This window comes from Oncorhynchus clarkii, chromosome 7 (assembly GCF_045791955.1).
Source record: "Oncorhynchus clarkii lewisi isolate Uvic-CL-2024 chromosome 7, UVic_Ocla_1.0, whole genome shotgun sequence".
NCBI classification, from domain to species: domain Eukaryota; kingdom Metazoa; phylum Chordata; class Actinopteri; order Salmoniformes; family Salmonidae; genus Oncorhynchus; species Oncorhynchus clarkii.
In genome coordinates, this window is record NC_092153.1 from 57,217,817 (window position 1) to 57,235,991 (window position 18,175).

At 42.2% G+C, this 18,175-nt stretch overlaps 2 protein-coding genes across 2 annotated transcripts in view; one reads left to right on the forward strand and one right to left on the reverse strand.

Annotated features, from left to right (window-relative positions):
• Positions 1-11,224, forward strand: part of LOC139413527 (activin receptor type-1B-like) — a 32,461-nt gene extending 21,237 nt beyond the window's left edge. The window contains exons 2-9 of the mRNA XM_071161024.1: positions 1,393-1,638; positions 3,113-3,379; positions 3,599-3,829; positions 3,981-4,148; positions 4,580-4,736; positions 4,903-5,027; positions 6,020-6,150; positions 6,551-11,224. Of these exons, the coding sequence (XP_071017125.1) occupies positions 1,393-1,638; positions 3,113-3,379; positions 3,599-3,829; positions 3,981-4,148; positions 4,580-4,736; positions 4,903-5,027; positions 6,020-6,150; positions 6,551-6,676 (1,451 nt within the window). The 3' untranslated portion in view covers positions 6,677-11,224. The remainder of the gene's footprint in view (positions 1-1,392; positions 1,639-3,112; positions 3,380-3,598; positions 3,830-3,980; positions 4,149-4,579; positions 4,737-4,902; positions 5,028-6,019; positions 6,151-6,550) is intronic.
• A 653-nt stretch (positions 11,225-11,877) lies between these two features.
• On the reverse strand, positions 11,878-17,867 carry LOC139413529 (5'-AMP-activated protein kinase subunit gamma-1-like). The gene is made up of 13 exons (XM_071161026.1): positions 17,642-17,867; positions 16,490-16,541; positions 16,075-16,175; positions 15,891-15,972; positions 15,711-15,769; positions 15,463-15,508; positions 15,313-15,367; positions 15,051-15,177; positions 14,614-14,779; positions 14,466-14,503; positions 13,879-14,025; positions 13,580-13,685; positions 11,878-13,396 (listed from the first exon to the last, which is right to left on the reverse strand). Exons 1-12 carry the CDS (start codon positions 17,648-17,650, stop codon positions 13,581-13,583), a joined length of 987 nt encoding a protein of 328 aa, XP_071017127.1. The 5' UTR covers positions 17,651-17,867; the 3' UTR covers positions 11,878-13,396; position 13,580.
• Between the last annotated feature and the right edge of the window lie 308 nt (positions 17,868-18,175).

Consider the following 18,175-nt stretch of genomic DNA (forward strand, 5'->3'; position numbering starts at 1 on the left):
ATCGGCATGAAAATCTATTGCTGTCTAGCAATGATCAACAACCAACTTGACAGATCTTGGAAGAATTAACAAAAATAATAATGTGCAAATCATGTACTATCCAGGTATGCAAACCTCTTAGACTTATCCAAAAACACATATGGACTCTGTGGGTTGAATACTTATCTAATCAAGATACACTGAGTGTACAAAACATTACGAACACCTGCCTTGTCCATAACCTAAACTGACCAAGTGAAAGCTATGACCCCTTATTGATGTCACTTGTTAAATCCACTTTAAATCAGTGTAGATGAAGGGGAGGAGACAGGTTAAATAACGATTTTTAAAGCCTTGAAACAATTGAGACATGGATTGTGTATGTGTGTCATTGAGGGTTAAAGGGCAAGACAAAGGATTTGAGTGCCTTTGAACGGGGTATGGTAGTAGCTTTGAGTGTGTCAAGAACTGCACTGCTGTTGGGTTTTTCATGTGTGTATCAAGAATGGTCCACCACCCAAATGACATCCAGCCAACTTGACAACTGTGGGAAGCATTGGAGTCACCATGGCTTGATGAATTGAGGCTGTTCTGAGGGCAAAAGGGGGTGCAGCTCAATATTAGGTGCGTGTGTGTATATACTTTTTTTTTCACGCTGTTAGAGGACCCGAAAAAAATAGAACTCTTACGCAGCCTGTCCAAATGGGCTTGGGAGAGGCGCCAAGCCACACTCCTTAACACCTGCACCAATGTGTCGGAAGAAACGCTGTTCAACTGATGACCGAAGTCCGCCTGCAGGAACCCAGTCTGCCGCAAGAGCGCGATGAGCCAGGTAAAGCCCCCTGCCGGCCAAACCGTCCCCTAACCCAAACGACGCTGGGCCAACTGTGCACTACCCTATGGGACACCCGGTCACGGCCAGTTGTGACAGAGACTGGGATCGAACACGGGTCTGTACTGACGCCTCAAGCACTGAAATGCAGTGCCTTAGACCGCTACGCCACTCAGGAGGCCCCTCCATCCAATAATATAAATGGCAGAGACATTTAAAATGGCCACAATTGTTTCGTGGCCCGCCACCGAACGCGTCTTTTGAAGATGTCATGCAGTTTGATTTACAGTTGATAAGTTCATATACTGTTTTTTTGGATGAACCACCTCTGTAGGGTAGGGGTGTTACGCTGTCGTGGTGTTTTTATTTGGAGGAAAAATGTAATAAACACACCGTTAATCTGTTTGTCTATAGTCCTATGCTTGGTGGCACTGCTGCTGTCTTTGAGAGCCCTCTGCTGGATATGAACTTCATTCTCATACAGTGGAGAAGTGAAAAAATGTCACTCATGTGTCAATGCTGGACACAACTTCATAAGCAATTACAAAATATTGAAATACTCCCTGTCTCTCTGTTTGCAGCTTTGTGGTGTAACTGCACCACGGCCCAGTGTCAGAAGACTGGCTCCCAGTGTGAGACGGATGGGGCCTGCATGGCCTCCACGTCCTTCATCGACGGCCAAGAGCAGCACATTCGTATCTGCATCACCCGGGACAAGCTGGTACCCCCGGGCCAGCCCTTCTACTGCCTGAGTGCTGAGGGCCTCCTCAACACACACTGCTGCTACACTAACTACTGCAACAGCCTCAACCTCAAAGTTCCCTCTGGTGAGCTCCACACATTCCACAGGCTATCTGCTGCCATAGAAGACATGGGTCTCAAACAGTTCAGAGTTGTGTTTGGATTGTTATGTTTACTCATTAAATATATACTGAACAAAAATATAAATGCAACATGTTTTAGTGTTGGTCCCATGTTTCATGAGCTGAAATGAAATAAAAGATCCCAAAAATGTTCCATATGCACAAACAGCTTATTTCTCTAAAATGTTGTGCACAAATTTGTTTACATCCCCGTTAGTGAGCATTTCTCCTTTGCCAATCTAATTCATCCACCTGACAGGTGTGGCATATCAATAAGCTGACTAAACAGCATGATCATTACACAGGTGCAACTTGTGCTGGGGACAATAACATTTCCCCAGTATAATGTGCAGTTTTGTTACACAACACAATGCCACAGATGTCCGAAGTTTTGAGGGAGTGGGCAATTGGCATGCTGACTACAGGAATGTTCACCAGAGCTGTTGCCAGAGAATAAGCTGCCTACAATGTAGTTTGAGAATTTGGCAGTACATCCAACCAGCCTCACAACCGCAGACCACGTGTAACCACACTAGCCCAGGACCTCCACATCCGGCTTCTTCACCTGCGGGAGGGTCTGAGATCAGCCACCCGGACAGTTCGTAAAACTGTGAGTTTGCACAACCAAAGAATTTCTACACAGACTGTCAGAAACCGTCTCAGGGAAGCTCATCTGCGTGGTCAACGCGGTCTTGTATGGCGTCGTGTGGGCGAGTACTTTGCCGACGTCAACGTTGTGAACAGAGTGCCCCATGGTGGCGGTGGGGTTATGGTAGGGGCAGGCACAAGATAAGGACAACTAACACAATTGCATTTTATTGATGACAATTTGAATGCACAGAGATGCCGTGACGAGATCATGAGGGCCATTGTCCTGCCATTCATCCGCCGCCATCACCTCATGTTTCAGCATGATAATGCACAGCCATCACCCATGTCACAAGGATCTGCACACAATTCCTGGAAGCTGAACATGTCCCAGTTCTTCCATGGCCTGCATAATCACCAGACATGTCATCCATTGTTTGGGATGCTCTGGATCAATGTGTATGACATCGTGTTCCAGCAACTTCGCACTGCCATTGAAGCGGAGTGTGACAACATTTCACAGGCCACAATCAACAGCCTGATAAACTCTATACGAAGGAGATGTATTGCGCTGCTTGAGGTAAATGGTGGTCACGACAAATACTGATTGGTTTTCTGATCCACACTGCTAGCTTTTTTTTATGGTCACAGATACTTATCTGTATTCCCAGTCATGTGAAATCCATAGATTAGGGCCTAATTAATTCATTTAAAATGACTTCCTTATATGAACTGTAACTCAGTAAAATCTTTGAAATTGTAATGTGTTGCGTTTTTAATATTTTTGTTCAGTGTAAATTACATGTGAATTATGTATTTATTCTCATTGTCTCTCTTCCCTCTTTCTCAGTGACTTTGCGGCCGGGCCTGGGGGGCGGCTTTGGCCCTGATGGTACATGGGGTCCAGTGGAGCTGGTGGCAGTGGTCGCAGGGCCCGTCTGCCTGCTGTGTGTGCTGCTAATCATGGCTGTGTTCCTGTTCCAGTACCACCAGAGGGCCTACAGCCACAGGCAGAGGCTGGAGGTGGAGGACCCCTCCTGTGACCACCTCTACATGGCCAAGGACAAGACCCTGCAGGACCTCATCTATGACATGTCCACCTCTGGATCAGGATCTGGTCAGTACAGCACAGCTGGGGCTCTCTAGGGGTCTGATCTATCTCTAAATGTGACTGTAGCTTTAATGATGTCTTCCATAGATAAAGAAGATCCATAGGGGGAAATGTGGTTGATATTAGGCAATGTGATTCATTGTCTGACTGAATATTCCTCTAATTTTTTGCCTTGTCTCTGTGTCCCGTATGTCTCGGTCCTTTCCGTCCTCTGTCTCTGTGCAGGCCTCCCTCTGTTTGTCCAGCGGACAGTAGCCAGGACCATCGTGCTGCAGGAGATAATAGGGAAGGGGCGTTTCGGAGAGGTATGGCGGGGCCGCTGGAGAGGAGGAGACGTGGCGGTGAAGATCTTCTCATCCAGAGAGGAGCGCTCCTGGTTCCGGGAGGCTGAGATCTACCAGACCGTCATGCTGCGCCACGAGAACATCCTGGGATTCATCGCCGCGGACAACAAAGGTAAACATTGGCCGTCATCGTGTGACATCACATATAAAATTATTCCCCTTCGAAGAGCACTTCTTGTGCTGGTGTTCAGGTCAGTTTTTCGTATTGGGTGGTGTCGGGTCTAACAATTGGTCTCTAAACTTAGTCTCTCTGTCTCTCATAGATAATGGCACATGGACCCAGCTGTGGCTGGTGTCAGACTACCACGAGTACGGCTCTCTGTTTGACTACCTGAACCGCTACTCTGTGACCATCGAGGGAATGATCAAACTGGCACTGTCGGCTGCCAGCGGCCTGGCACACCTGCACATGGAGATCCTGGGCACGCAGGGTGAGTGTGTACTTGTGCCCATGTGCAAACTGGATTGCATGTTGCTGTATGTGTCAATTATTCTGGGCTCTTCGATTTGTTCCCTACTCTACCTTTTCCTGGCCTGTGCAAACAGTGAATGTAGGCCATGCTTATTAGCTGATAGGAAACTCCAGGGTTATTGATCTGCCTAGTTTGATTTGCATAGCAGCCCCTCTAAAGTAAAGCATCTATTGATAGTTCAGTTATTAACATCATTCAATATTTTTTTAAATGTTGTTGTCTGTCATTGGAAGCCAGTGGTATACTGCAGATAACCATGATCAATGTTTGATTTAAATGAATTGGAATTCATAAAACGCCTGTTTCACACGAACATGTTACATAAGTTCCATTGATTGCCAGGAATGCAGTGATTGTCAGGTAGTCTAACTCTCTCTGCCTTCCTCTAGGTAAGCCTGGTATTGCCCACCGGGACCTCAAGTCTAAGAACATCCTGGTGAAGAAGAACAGTACATGTGCCATCGCTGACCTTGGGCTGGCAGTGCGCCACGAGTCCACCACCGACACCATAGACATCGCTCCCAACCAGAGAGTGGGCACCAAGAGGTACAAACACACACATGCCATCAACCTTAAGAAGTACTTGATTTCCCAACTTCACCTACTGACCCCCCCCCCCCCCCCTCTCTCTCTCTCCCACATACCACAATACATACCACCACCTATCAGGGATATAGACCAGCTTACAAAGACCTATTTTTCTCTGTGTCAGGTACATGGCCCCTGAGGTTCTGGATGAGAGCATCAACATGAGGCATTTTGATTCGTTTAAGTGTGCAGACATCTACGCTCTGGGCCTGGTGTACTGGGAGATCACACGCCGCTGCAACGCTGGAGGTCAGACAGGCTCCCCCTCAGCACACTCTGGCTGGGTTCCAACTGGCACCCTATTGGCTATATCAGGGATCATCAACTAGATTCAGCCTCTGGATGTTTTTTTTTCTTGAGGGGATGACCAGGTGGCCCGAACATAATTACAAATCATTTGTAGACTACAAATTGACCCAAGAAGCCCAAAGAGATATATAATATTTTATTAAAACAATCTTGCAAACCTTCCTTATATTTGTATACAATCACATACACTGAATGTACAAAACATGACATAGACTGACTAGGTGAATCCACGTGAAAGCTATGATCCCTTATTGATTTAACTTGTTAAATCCACATTAATCAGTGTAGATGAAGAGGAGGAGACGGGTAAAATAATGATTTAAAAAAAACTTAAGACAATTGAAGCATGGATTGTGTATGTGTGCCATTCAGAGGGTGAATGTGCAAGACAAACGATTTGAGTGCCTTTGAACGGGATATGGTAGTAGTTGACAGGCGCACCGGTTTGTGTCAAGAACTGCAACACTGATGAGTTTTTCATGCTCATCAGTTTCCTGTGTGTATCAAGAATGGTCCACCACCCGAAGGACATCCAGACAACTTGACACAAGTGTGGGGTCAACATGGGCGGCTGTTCTTAATGTTTTGTACACTCGGTGTATATCTCTCTAATATGCATAGGAATGCTTTGGAACTGATTTCCAATATTAAAATACCTTGAAGCTGATTTGCTGGTGTTTTCAGTCTTATGTCCAACAATAAAAAATACAAAAACTTGGGACCAAATAAAATCACCTGTGCGCCGAATTCGGCACGCCAGTTGGGAACCCTGCCCTATTTATTGCCCATATGACCCCCTATAGTAGTGCACGATATAGGGAAAAGGGTGTCATTTGCGACGCATACAGTATCTCTATCTTAATGTAGTTAAAAGTTTAATTCATCATCAATTAGAAACTGGGCCTTACCTGACCTTTGACCTCTGCCCTTAGGTATCCATGAGGAGTACCAGCTGCCCTACTTTGATCTGGTGCCCTCTGACCCCTCCATAGAGGAGATGAGAAAGGTGGTTTGTGACCAGAAACTACGGCCCAACGTGCCCAACTGGTGGCAGAGCTACGAGGTAGGGACAGACACATGTAGATAGATATGCATGCTCTTTTAAGGTCAATCAAACAGTCCTATTATGATAGCACAGCAGTTGCTCACTATTATGAAAGTGTCACTGGTTTCTTATAAGTATTACATTGTATACTTGTGTATTTTAAATTATGGCTTGTTCTCTGGGGATGCATTGGTGGTTTTGATAAGCTTGTTTAGCCCTGTACATATCTGCACCATATTTGCATGTATGACTTTATCTAATCTAATTTTCTTCATGTTCGCTCAATCCTACATTATCCCAGAGCTCTAGATAACACACTACATTACCCCAGAGCTTTAGATAACACTCTACATTATCACAGAGCTTTAGATAACGGTCTACTTTCTCTCCTTCTTTGCCTCCCTCCCCCTCCCCCCAGGCCCTGCGTGTAATGGGGAAGATCATGAGGGAGTGTTGGTACGCCAACGGAGCCGCCCGCCTCACCGCCCTGCGCATCAAGAAGACCCTGTCCCAGCTGAGTGTCCAGGAGGACATCAAAGTCTGAGAGGGTTCTGTCCCAAAGACCTGAGGAGAGCGCTAGGGACTCTATCCCGCACTAAAGTATACTGAAAGAGAAAGAACAGTGTCTTTTCCAATGAACGCACAAGTTAACAAAAGAAAATAATGAAATGACAAAAGCAAAATGTAAAAAGAACATGATATAAAAACTTTCCTGCCAGTCTTTTTAAAGCCACCACTGTTTGAGTTGTGACCAGCCCTACCTCGCCTATTCAGCCAAAACTACTGACAACCCCTGTCCTTCCCTGTCCCCAACCAACCCCACCCTTCTGTCCCTGCAGCCACCCTTCCCCGTTCTGTTCCTACTAAAATGGCTGCCAACAATTACTGCTACTGCTACTACTACTACTACTACTACTGCCCCTGACAATGCCCATGTTAATCTCAATGGCAGGATATATACTGTATACAACTGTGTATTTATTAACAGAATGTGTAATTTAATTCTAAACCCTTTTTTTTCTTAGTAACTTTCCCCAAGACTTATCAAAGGACACTAATGGTTTTACCCTATACATTAATTTATTTTTGTTCTGTTTATCTTTATACTGTATTCATGCCATGTTGACTCGATGTTGGGAGAGGTCTGACTGCTTTCTGTGTTTTCTTTGTCAGGGAGTATATAAGGGGAAGGTACAGTCTTTCTATGAATTCTGTGTAGGGGTCATTCCACCAATTCAGTGCCTTTTGAGATATCTAACTTGGTGGGGAAAAAACATTTGATTTCACCTCATTTTTACGTTCTGTCATAAAGAGCACATGTTCAACTTAATAAAAAAACATGTTTTCCCATCTCAAGGTTAAATCAAATTTAAAAAGACTATAGTATGTGCCTAATTAAGTAAAGTATATAGGTTGACTAACAGTGTTGACGATTTCTTCTTTAATCAGCCATGAATCCTCTTGTGACAGGAAATGGAAGCTTATTGTGTGCAACAGGGAGGGGAAATTGAATGTAAGCTTCACAACAACAAAAATATTTTAAAAGATTCTAGCCTGTCTATCTATGAGTAACATGGTTGATGTGTTATACTTGACCCACTCAGTTTTCCACCACAAAACACCAGAAAATGGCCAGAAAGAGTAGAACCTGCTCACTTACTTTTACACTATGATTTGACTATTAGATGTTCAGAGTTCCACCATATTAAAACGAGAGTTCAGTTCACGTAACAGGATTTTTTTTTTTTTTTCCGTAAAATGAATAATCACATTTTTTTTTAAAATATATAATCTTCAGAAATGACTATCAGAGCAAAAAAATAAATAGGGCTTTGCAATTATGGTGAAAACTTGGAGCAATGTTGATGTTAAAAACCTCTACAGGATCTGTGTCCCTATACCGGGACGGTTGAGATAATGTGCGCTAATGTGATTAGCATGACATTGTAAGTAACAGTAAACTTTCCAGGACATAGACATGTCTTATATAGGCATAAATTCTTGTTAATCTAACTGCACTGTCCAATTTACAGTAGCTATTAGAGTAAAAAAATACTATGCTATTGTTTGAGGAGAGTGCACAACAAACTTTTATCACAGCAACTGTTTTGATACATTCACCTCTGAAGGTAAATAATGTACTTACATTCAGTAATCTTGCTCTGATTTGTCACCCTGAGGGTCCCAGAGATAAAATGTAGGAACTGGGTTGTACAGTTTGAACCCTTACTGTCTCTGCTCCACACCCACCCTGCCCGGCCATCTAGATGTGTGAAAGTTAGTGTATAACCTAATGATCCATCATGTATGACATTCCTGGGAGTGTGTCAACTTAAATGTTGTATTACCAGATTTTTGTATGTTATCTACTTGAAAATGTATCAATTGACCAGTTCGGCACATTTGGGCAAACTTGATACAAAATATTGTCCAGTATTGCTATGCTTCAATGGATCAATCTCAAACTTTGCACACACACTGCTAAATTGCACCTAAACTGCAATATTATATTATGGCCTTTCTCTTGCATTTCAAAGATGGTGTGAGAAAAAATAGAAATTGCATGTTTTTCTGTTTGTATTATCTTTTACCATATCTAATGTGTTATTCTCCTACACTAATTTCACATTTCCACAAACTTCAAAGTGTTTCCTTTCAAATGGTATCAAGTATATGCACATCATTGCTTCAGGTCCTGAGCTATAGGCAGTTAGATTTGGGTATGTCATTTTAGGTGAAAATTGGAAGGAAAAAAGTGTACGATCCTTAAGAGGTTTTAAGTGGGTAAAAGTCTTCCTGGAATCAGAGGGTGCATGGAGGGACAATTCAAAATGCTGGCACTTTAACAGAAAATCTGATTGATTGAATTCTCCCTGTGGTCTATATTAAAGGGTACTTCATTGAATATAACAGTCTTTTAAAATTCAATATTGGTGCACAATTTCTATTTAAAATATCAAAGGGAAGCAAAAGGCACTCATTTGTGGAAATGATCACGTTGTAGACGGATCTCTCTGTTGTACATATAAACTAAGAATTTTTTTTTAAATCAATGAGCACCAAGTCTTCCTCATTTATCGGGTCATGTTATCTATCATTTATGGTAGCAGTGGACTGTGAGTCACTGAGAGATCAGCTTACATAGTTTCTTTAAATCTAAGTTTCCCATTACTACATCCATTGTTGTAATGGAACTCCTATTGCCCACTTAGAGGCAGGAATGGTCCATACAAACACCTGGCTCTATGGTATTTCATGAGGATGGACTGTAGTGTAGCCATTTTGTAAACACTCACATCAATTGCTGTTATGATGATTTATTTAATTTTTTTCTCACAATACCTCCATGTATGTTTCCCCTCATGTTATATTCTCCCTGACCGAGTATTATCACTGTACATACAATAACTTTTTTAGGTGTGACTATATATGACCCTTTTTTTATTTGAGTTTCCATTGATATTTTAATAATGTTTTGGAATGTTTACCAACAGTTACACTGGTTACTGGTCTTGGATGGGAGACAATTGGAGAGGCTTATATGTGCTGTCAATCAACCACTGATAAACCAATGGAATATCTACAAAGCAACACTACTGTATCCTGAGTCATTGAAAGCACATACTGAGTCCCTCCTATTTGATGTCTCCCATTACTATAGAACAGTATTTGATTTTTTGTCTATTCCACTCCATATTCATAAATTATACCCCACCTACATTACCTCTTTGATATGCAAATTGTAAATAGTTTGTATGATGGATGATGATTTATCTGTCATAACTTGTTTTCACCATGTATTCTGTTTTCAGGAAAATAATATGTACTGTTAAATTTGTCGCTTTATTTTATTTTTCGTTGAGCACAAACTCAAAAGGTACTGCTGACGTTAAGTCTCCTTCCTTGTGTTCCTAATCCTGCCAGTTTATTGCTAGTTCCTAGAAAAGGCTCTGCAGGGCCAATGTGTGCACTACTCACTCCACAGCACCTCAACCAAACTGTTCTCAACACCCATCACTGTTTTACTGCAGATCACACCAGTGACAACAGAGGGTGTTTATAATATATTAATTAAGCATTTTAATCAGTTATTCAGATTTGGTGATTGGTAAATACCTCTCACAGATTTCTTCACATTTTCATAAAGCTAAGTAACAGTGAAGAGTCCCCAGACCCTCTGTAAAGAGTGCTTATTCAGTGTGGCTGTAGCACAAAAAGATTGTCGTTAAACTTTTTTGTGATAAAATTAATACTACTGATACTTATCAATGCTGTTCCACAGGAAATATATATGGCCTGGATGCATTTATTTGATTTAATGTGTTAGTTTATGACCATGTCACGCTCGCCTGTACTGTATATTATTTGTTTATAGTTCTTGGGTGATGGCCAAGAGGACTTGGCGTGCGTACATGTGCATATTTTTCCTGAAAATGTGGTTGCTTATGTTTTTGGCTGTGAGTGGTAGACGGGGCCTGGGTGTTGTCTGCGTACTGTTAGGTGAGTTCAGATATTCTGTCCTTGGTTGGGAAGTGATCCTATGTAAACATCATAGGCCATGGATGGGATGTGTCTCTGGCCTTGTGTCTCTACATCACATACTGTTAAGGGGAATTATGACAAGATGAACTGTTGTATGCTGTTGTATTGCACTATGGAGTGTTTAAGCATTAAGGCACGAGGAGGTGTGGTATATGGCCAATATACCACGGCTAGGTGCTGTTCTTATGCACGACGCAACGCAGAGTTCCTGGATACAGCCCTTAGCCCTGATATATTGGCTATATACCACAAACCTCCGAGGTGCCTTATTGCAATTATAAACTGGTTACCAACATAGAGCAGTAAAAATAAATATTTTGTCATACGGTCTGATATACCACGGCTGTCGGCCAATCTGCATTCAATGCTCGAACCACCCAGTTAATGAAGTGACGAATGATGAGAACGCCCAGGTCTCTGTCCAGACATCTGGACAAAGAAATCAAAATAAGCTTTTAAAACCAAGTGAAAACCTTTTCAGGACTAGTATCCAATCATGTATATCGGTAATATTATATAGCCTATAGTAATAAATACAACTGTTTTCCTACATGGTTTGTCTTTATTTGCTCACACCAGTATGTACATCAATACAAAAACGGCTTCTAATACTGCATCTTCCAATGTTTTTCAGATACAAACTTAATGTCTTCCGACCCCTCATTCAAATCAAAAGGAAAGTTCTAGTTTAATGTCTCTATTCCCTGTAATAATGCTTCGTCCACAGTTCCTGATTCGTGTGGTCAGCAGTCTCATTACCCAGACTTAGGGCTAGATTGTATCAGATCTGCACTAGCCTACACCCGCATAGCAGTAGTTTGAGGTCGGCGGTGCAACTGCTTTAGAGCCGTCAAATCCACAAGCGACTCCCGGCATTATACCTAAAGCAGACATTTCTATATAGCCTACACTTTCTCGTTTGGTAATTAACATGAGTGAGAAGGGTGTGGCTTTTTGACAATGATCACACAAGCAGCTGCTCACCGACTTGAACATTTGAACGCGCCAACGGCGTTACACCGACAACACATCTATCGCTGGTTAATTCTTGATCTGATTAAATCTAGGCCATAGTGTTACCTCACATCCTGCTCGTCCCACAACCTCCGACTGACCTACACCCACTCAGTTACACATCAACCCTACTGCTTCACCAAGACAAAACACATTCAAAAGTGCATACATGTCAAAACCAACCCCATGTAAGAGAAATCATATTTATTGTTCATGCATTAAATTAGAACTTCACATGAGTAGTAGAAAAAAGACAGCATTTACATACTTGTACGCATCTTATTCATACCAAAAGTCAATTTTGAAAAGTAAAATGTTAAAATGTACTGACTCAATGCCCCAAGGAAGTCCTTTTCATAGGTCGAGATTGGTTTGCCCTCGGAATGTAAAAAGGACAAAGAAAATGGTGGCAGTAATGAAAGGCTAAAATTGAATCCTATAACAAGGATGAAATAAAATGGAATAGACACAGCAAAAAGATAATGTCTAATGCTTCACTGATATACCCCCAATAAAATCATGATGGATAGCTCAGAAGCACTTAACATCCAATAAGGAGGACTAGAAAAGGCTCACAAGCAAAAGTGAACGAATCCATCATGATCAATCCACACTCACACTACATGTTCTTGAAAACTGTCTAACGAAATATGGTTGGGATTGGGAAATTAGTAAAACTTAAAAAAGGCTAAATAATTTCTCATGTAGCTCTAGAATGACTTTGAAGAACAAGGCTAGGCAAGCCCTAACAGCAGCCTTATGTTATGGTTCACGGTGGAGCACTTTCTCCAGTCTTCAGAGTCAAACTGAATGCATGTCAAGACAAACAAGGACACATTGACTAAACCCCCCCCAAAGAAATTAAGAGCACTTTAGAAACGGAAATAACCAAAATAAAACATTGTTATATTTACATAAATATTAATTGGTTGTGCATCACTATATAAATGAGTAAAACTCAAAAATGACATCTTCTACAGCAGTTCCATCTCCGACAATCCACACCTACTGTAACCAAGGCAGCGGAGTTGCCGTTGTAGATTTGTATATCTTCAAGTTACACTGTGACATCCTTTAACCTGCGATCCATGATTGGCTGGCTAGTTGTGCTTTAGAGATACCAGACCTATAAGGATGATGGGTAAAGGAATGCTGCTCATTTTAGGGCCAGGGTGGGAAGTTACTGACTCCTCTCCCCAGTGTATCTACAGACCAAAAGGGAGAGAATAGATGGGGAATGGATTTGTCTGAGAAGTGGCAAATTGATCCCCTTCATATAACTACACATCATTCCTGTACTGTATAGGTCCACCACCTGCATTTACAGAGGAGAGACACTAGGTTGTGTTGGACTGCCCAGAACGGACATACAGCTTCACTCCATTGGCTACTTCTGGTCCTGCTTCTTGTTTGGGTCTTTTTGGTTGCTTGGGTTTTGGCTTGATTTACAGTGTTCCTGTATGTCCCTTGTTACTGCACGTATCTATATTGCTGGATTGAGAAAGTCAATGGGACTTCACATTTGTATGCAGAGAGAAAGAGATGTCCTCCTGTGCTGTAGATGTACATTTGTACATGAGGGGATGTAGAAGACTTATCTTTCCCTCTCTCGCGTCACTCCTCTTTCTCCTCTTCCAGGATCCTCATTTTCTCTATCCTTCCTCATCTTCTGGAGGAATATTTCCTTTATCACTCCCTCAAGCAGTTCCTGAAATACAAAACACCAGATGAATCTTTAGTTCAACTTGACAATTATTTAAATCCTTTAAAAATCACAAAACAATTTACAGGTAAGACATTGCCTCTCAGGAACTGAGTTGAAACTAAATTACATTCACATTGTTTTCATTTGATTTATCAAGGTCAGTGAATAGAGAAGTTTTGTGTTTACCTTAGTCTGCTTCTTCATTAGTGAGAACCAGTGCCTGGAGGATGTCTGAGAGAGAGACGATGCCCTTCACCACCTCCTGCTCATCAACCACCACCAGCCTGTGTACCTGAGAGAGATGGAGACAGAAAAACAAAACCATAAGTTACAAACTAAAAGCCAAGGCTAGATCTCAGCACCTGTGTGTATTACATTATGATTGTATGTACTACTTCTATTGACCTTGATAAACGCCCAGGAAATGTTTAAATTGTCGACCCAAACAATAATAGTGTATACACAGGTGTCTCCAGCTCTCTCACCTCTGCCTCCACCAGTCTGTTGATGATGGACTCCAGTGTGTCGTGTGTGTTGCAGGTGAGCACTCCCTCAAAATACTGAGAGCGGTGCTGTAAAGCTTTGGTCACAGTCACATCCAGGTTGTTGTACATCTTCTCTGCTGCTAGGTTCTGTGTGGGGGACATTATTACTTCTCAATGCTGCTTATGTTCGGTACTGTATTTGGATAGCAGAGATGAAAACACGCAGACAGACACATACTGTCATCTAGGGGTTAGTGGAGTCCAGTGCAGAGTGCGCCCACTTTCTCTTGTTTCCCCAGGCTAAAGGCTAATAAACCCCAGCTGGTCGATAACAACCCACAGGCTCTATATACTGCCTGCCCACTGGGTAAGAGACCCATTGATCTAGAACAGGAGAGACTTACTTTGGTCTGCACTGAATGCTTTGCCTTTATAAAATACTCTTACGGCACAAGGATACAGACAATTTTGGTTACGGTCTTTCTGTTTCGTCTCATTGTCGGTCTCTCACAAACAATATTTTCTGATAACCAGTGACTATTCTGTTTAAATACCGCCCATTGGTAGCACAGCTGTCCAGTACTTACAATGACATCAAATTTGGAGTAAATGTCCACCACTCGTCCTGTGTGTGAGAGAGAAACATGGGTACATGAGAACTACCTACCATTTACAACAGGAGAGTGTCTGGGTCAGACATGTTTAACCAACTGTCCCCTCGCCTCCCTCACTTACCATTGTCATCGACGACAGGCAAGGCAGACACTCTCTGGTCCACAAAGATTCCCAGTGCTGTGTAGAGGGGTGTGTCAGAACGCACCACTGCAATCTTATGGAATGTTCCGATGCCAAGCTCTTCTAGAGTCTGGCCTAAGAAGGCAGGTTTTGCCATCTCCGATATCTGAGAAGAAAATAACACACAATGTTCCACTAATGCAAGTGGCTTGAAAAATACATAGAAATTAAACACGGTATATTACCTCAAAAGCATGAATAAACAGTTTGGTGTAGACTTCATTAACAGGCCTACAGTTGTAACAGTGCTCTTGTCCTACCTTATCTACTGCCGAGAATGAGACATTGAGATGTCAAGGAACAGCAGATGATAAAATGTGGTAAAAGAGATGAATGGGGAAGAGTGTAAGAAAGAGAGGATCACAAGAAAGACTCACAAAGAGCTTGAGGAACTTCAGGATCCTCTTGTGCGTGAGGATGTATAGGGTGTTCCCTGTCAGAGGGTCGACCACAGGCAGTCTGTGGATCTTATTCTTCAGCAGAGACGATACAGCATCATACAGACTGAAGCAGGGAGGAAGCGGAAATTGATACACGTGTCAGTATCAAACAGTGCCAGTATCACCAAATTGATCTCAAGCTGCTTGAACCAACTGTCCAGTGACAACCCTCAACATCTCGCCATGGCAGTAGACCTACCTTGCGTTAGGGGATATGCTGACGAGGGGCTTGAAGGAGTCTTGAAGGTAGACTTCTATGGTGAAGGAGAACAGAATAGGCACTAGTTAGCCTTCTGGAGCGCCAGTGAATTATCAGTCACTTATTATTACAGTTAATGAGTGCTCTTACCTCTCCATGTCTCTATCTTGTGCTCCTCCAGCTCATATATCTGCACCTGAAACATTAGAACAGGAGAAAGTGCTGACTAACATAACAAGGGGGGTGAGAGGCATGAAGGTCAACTGTTCAATAGACAGAAGGATGTGTGCTGCAAATCAGGTGTTGTGCCTTTTCACCACTATGATTCAAAATGTGAAATTGAGATAGGGTATGCTATAAAACAAGCAGAAACAGTGGACGTCGAGGGCAGGCCTTACCAAAGGAGACTTGTAGTAGCGATGGAGGATGTTGATAAAGTCTGTGATGGTCAGCATACCTGCAGTGAGAGATCAGCAGGAGAACAGGGCCACCAGAATCCAACGGGACTCTACTCATTGTGCATTTCGAAATCTGCCAAAAGCCCAGCTAGCAAAATGTGTTTTTTACTCTATTCTTACCTACAAAACACTGCTTCTTACTGTCCCAGAGTGGCGCTGCTCTCACCCCATTGGACACCAGAGCGAAAAACGCCTTCTTTACCTATGGTGATCTGAACACAGTTATACACACACAAACACTACGCAACATCTTTGGTCCAGATTTAATTGACAGGAAGTAGTTAAAAGAAGGACGTGGTCTTGCCTGCAGTGAAGTATCGAACACCACCAACTTAGAGCTGGTAGGGACCAAGTCATAGCACCGATGAGACTTCATAAACCGGGTGTAGACATTATAATCTGGGTCTGAGGAGAATGAGGAGGAAAGGGAAAGGGTTCAACTTACTGTCCATTCCTTATATGCATTTGCAATTGTAATATTTTTGTATTTAAAAAGAGCTGCCTCAATAGACTCCAGAATTTATCACAATGTCACACTTTCAGGATACCATCCAACACAAGCAAAATAATGCTTTTTAAAAACACATGTAAAAAAAAAAAAAGCACATTAACAATTTCTCACCATGCATAGGATTAAGATTACCTCATCATGCATAGCTATTTATCCTTTCATTGCTGTTTATTACACTATGCATTTACAGTAAAAGGAGGCTATTTACCTCCTAGAAGTGGCTCCTTTTTACAATCCACATCATCAACAGCAAGTGGAATCTGAAAGAGAGTACAGGTTCATTGACTCATTTCCCCCAGGCAAGGCAGAATTCCAAGGAAATTAAATAGTTTATGTTCTCTTCAAGAATCCAAGGCCTTTTATATTCATTACCACCAATGTGTTAGTCATGGCTAATCATCGCATAGTTATATCAGGAATATAAAGTAGCCAACATGCTGCTGTTTGAAAGTGGTTCAGTGTTTGATCACTCCTCCTAAGCAGCAACAAATACTTTGCAGGGCACAGGTGCACTGCACCAACACAAATGGCATTATTTAGCCACTACTGAGGAATGGGAGTCATTGTCTGACTGTCCTTGTCACATTTAGATATAAGAACCTTTGGACAGAAAAGGTAGCCAACAAGCTTAGCTGGATCATAGCTCAGATATTAGACAGTTCATGCAGTCAATGTAACGTTAAAGGAAAAATCTGCACAAAAAAACAACTAGTATTTAGGTCATTTTTCAATTAGTCCACTGTTGATACAGTCCCAGTTTTGTGTAACAGCAGTCAACTTTTCAAGATATTGGACATTCAAGAAGCAATGTGCCACATCATCATAAGATGCATTTTCGATCAAGTGTCACTTTGCTTCCTGAAAGTCTAATATCTTGAAAACTTGACTGCTGGCATGCAAAACATTGTGGGACTGTATCAACAGTGGACTAATTAAAACTATATAGTTCGAGTGGATTTTCACGAGAGGTAATGTTATCTCACCTAGTTCACTATGTAGAAGACAAAGCATCTTAACATCTCTGAAATGATAACTAGGGCTTGACAATGTCAACAGCTAATGATGGCCTCCAATTTGGTATTTTAAGAGGTCATGATGTAAACTAGTACTGCAACGTTAACTAGCTAAGGTTACTGGCTGGAATGTGAACACAACAGATGCAGCAAACTAACGATGTTAGCTAACTAGTTACGCAGGCTACCAGTAGTTATGACACACAACCACAGAGAACCAAGTTGAGCTTGCTAGCTACTCATGTATCAACTAGCAAACATCAAGTACTGTGATTGGCTAGCTAGGGTAGGCTAACGTTACTAGATAGCTAGTTTAGCCTTGCTGGCGGTGTAGCTGAGCTACTTACACACTCCATATTCCATGCACTGGCTCGCCCTTGCTTGATCCTGTAAGGTAGCGACGTAACCACTGTTTCTCACGACGGACTTCTTTCCGAGGTATCTACGTTATTTGTTAAACTGGAGCTAAACGACGAGAGACAAGCATTGAAACTCCCCGGAAGCGCGAGAGATTTGGGGCGGTTAGTGGTTAGAGCGTTGGACTAGTAACCGGAAGGTTGCAAGTTCAAATCCCCGAGCTGTCGTTCTGCCCCTGAACAGGCAGTTAACGCACTGTTCCTAGGCCGTCATTGAAAATAAGAATCTGTTCTTAACTGACTTGCCGAGTTAAATAAAATAAATAAAAGATTGCCCTCTCAACTTGACTTCCGAATACACATGACCGCGAAGAAAGTTTGAGTCGGGGTGCTTGAGAGATCCCAGCCTCAAAGTCAAAATTGGCTATTATCGTAAAAAATCATGAAAACAAAAATGAGCTTTTGGGTCTTCATATAAGGTTAGCAGTGTGGTTAAGTTACATCTGACTTTAAGAAGATACATTG

What these genes read in the sequence shown, in the direction of transcription:
- LOC139413529 (XM_071161026.1), bottom strand. An exon ending in TAAGAAGCAGTGTTTTGTAG is followed by an intron (nt 15,770 to 15,890) that starts GTAAGAATAGAG and finishes CTCTCACTGCAG; the next exon opens with GTATGCTGACCATCACAGAC. An exon ending in GCCTGTCGTCGATGACAATG is followed by an intron (nt 14,504 to 14,613) that starts GTAAGTGAGGGA and finishes TCTCACACACAG; the next exon opens with GACGAGTGGTGGACATTTAC.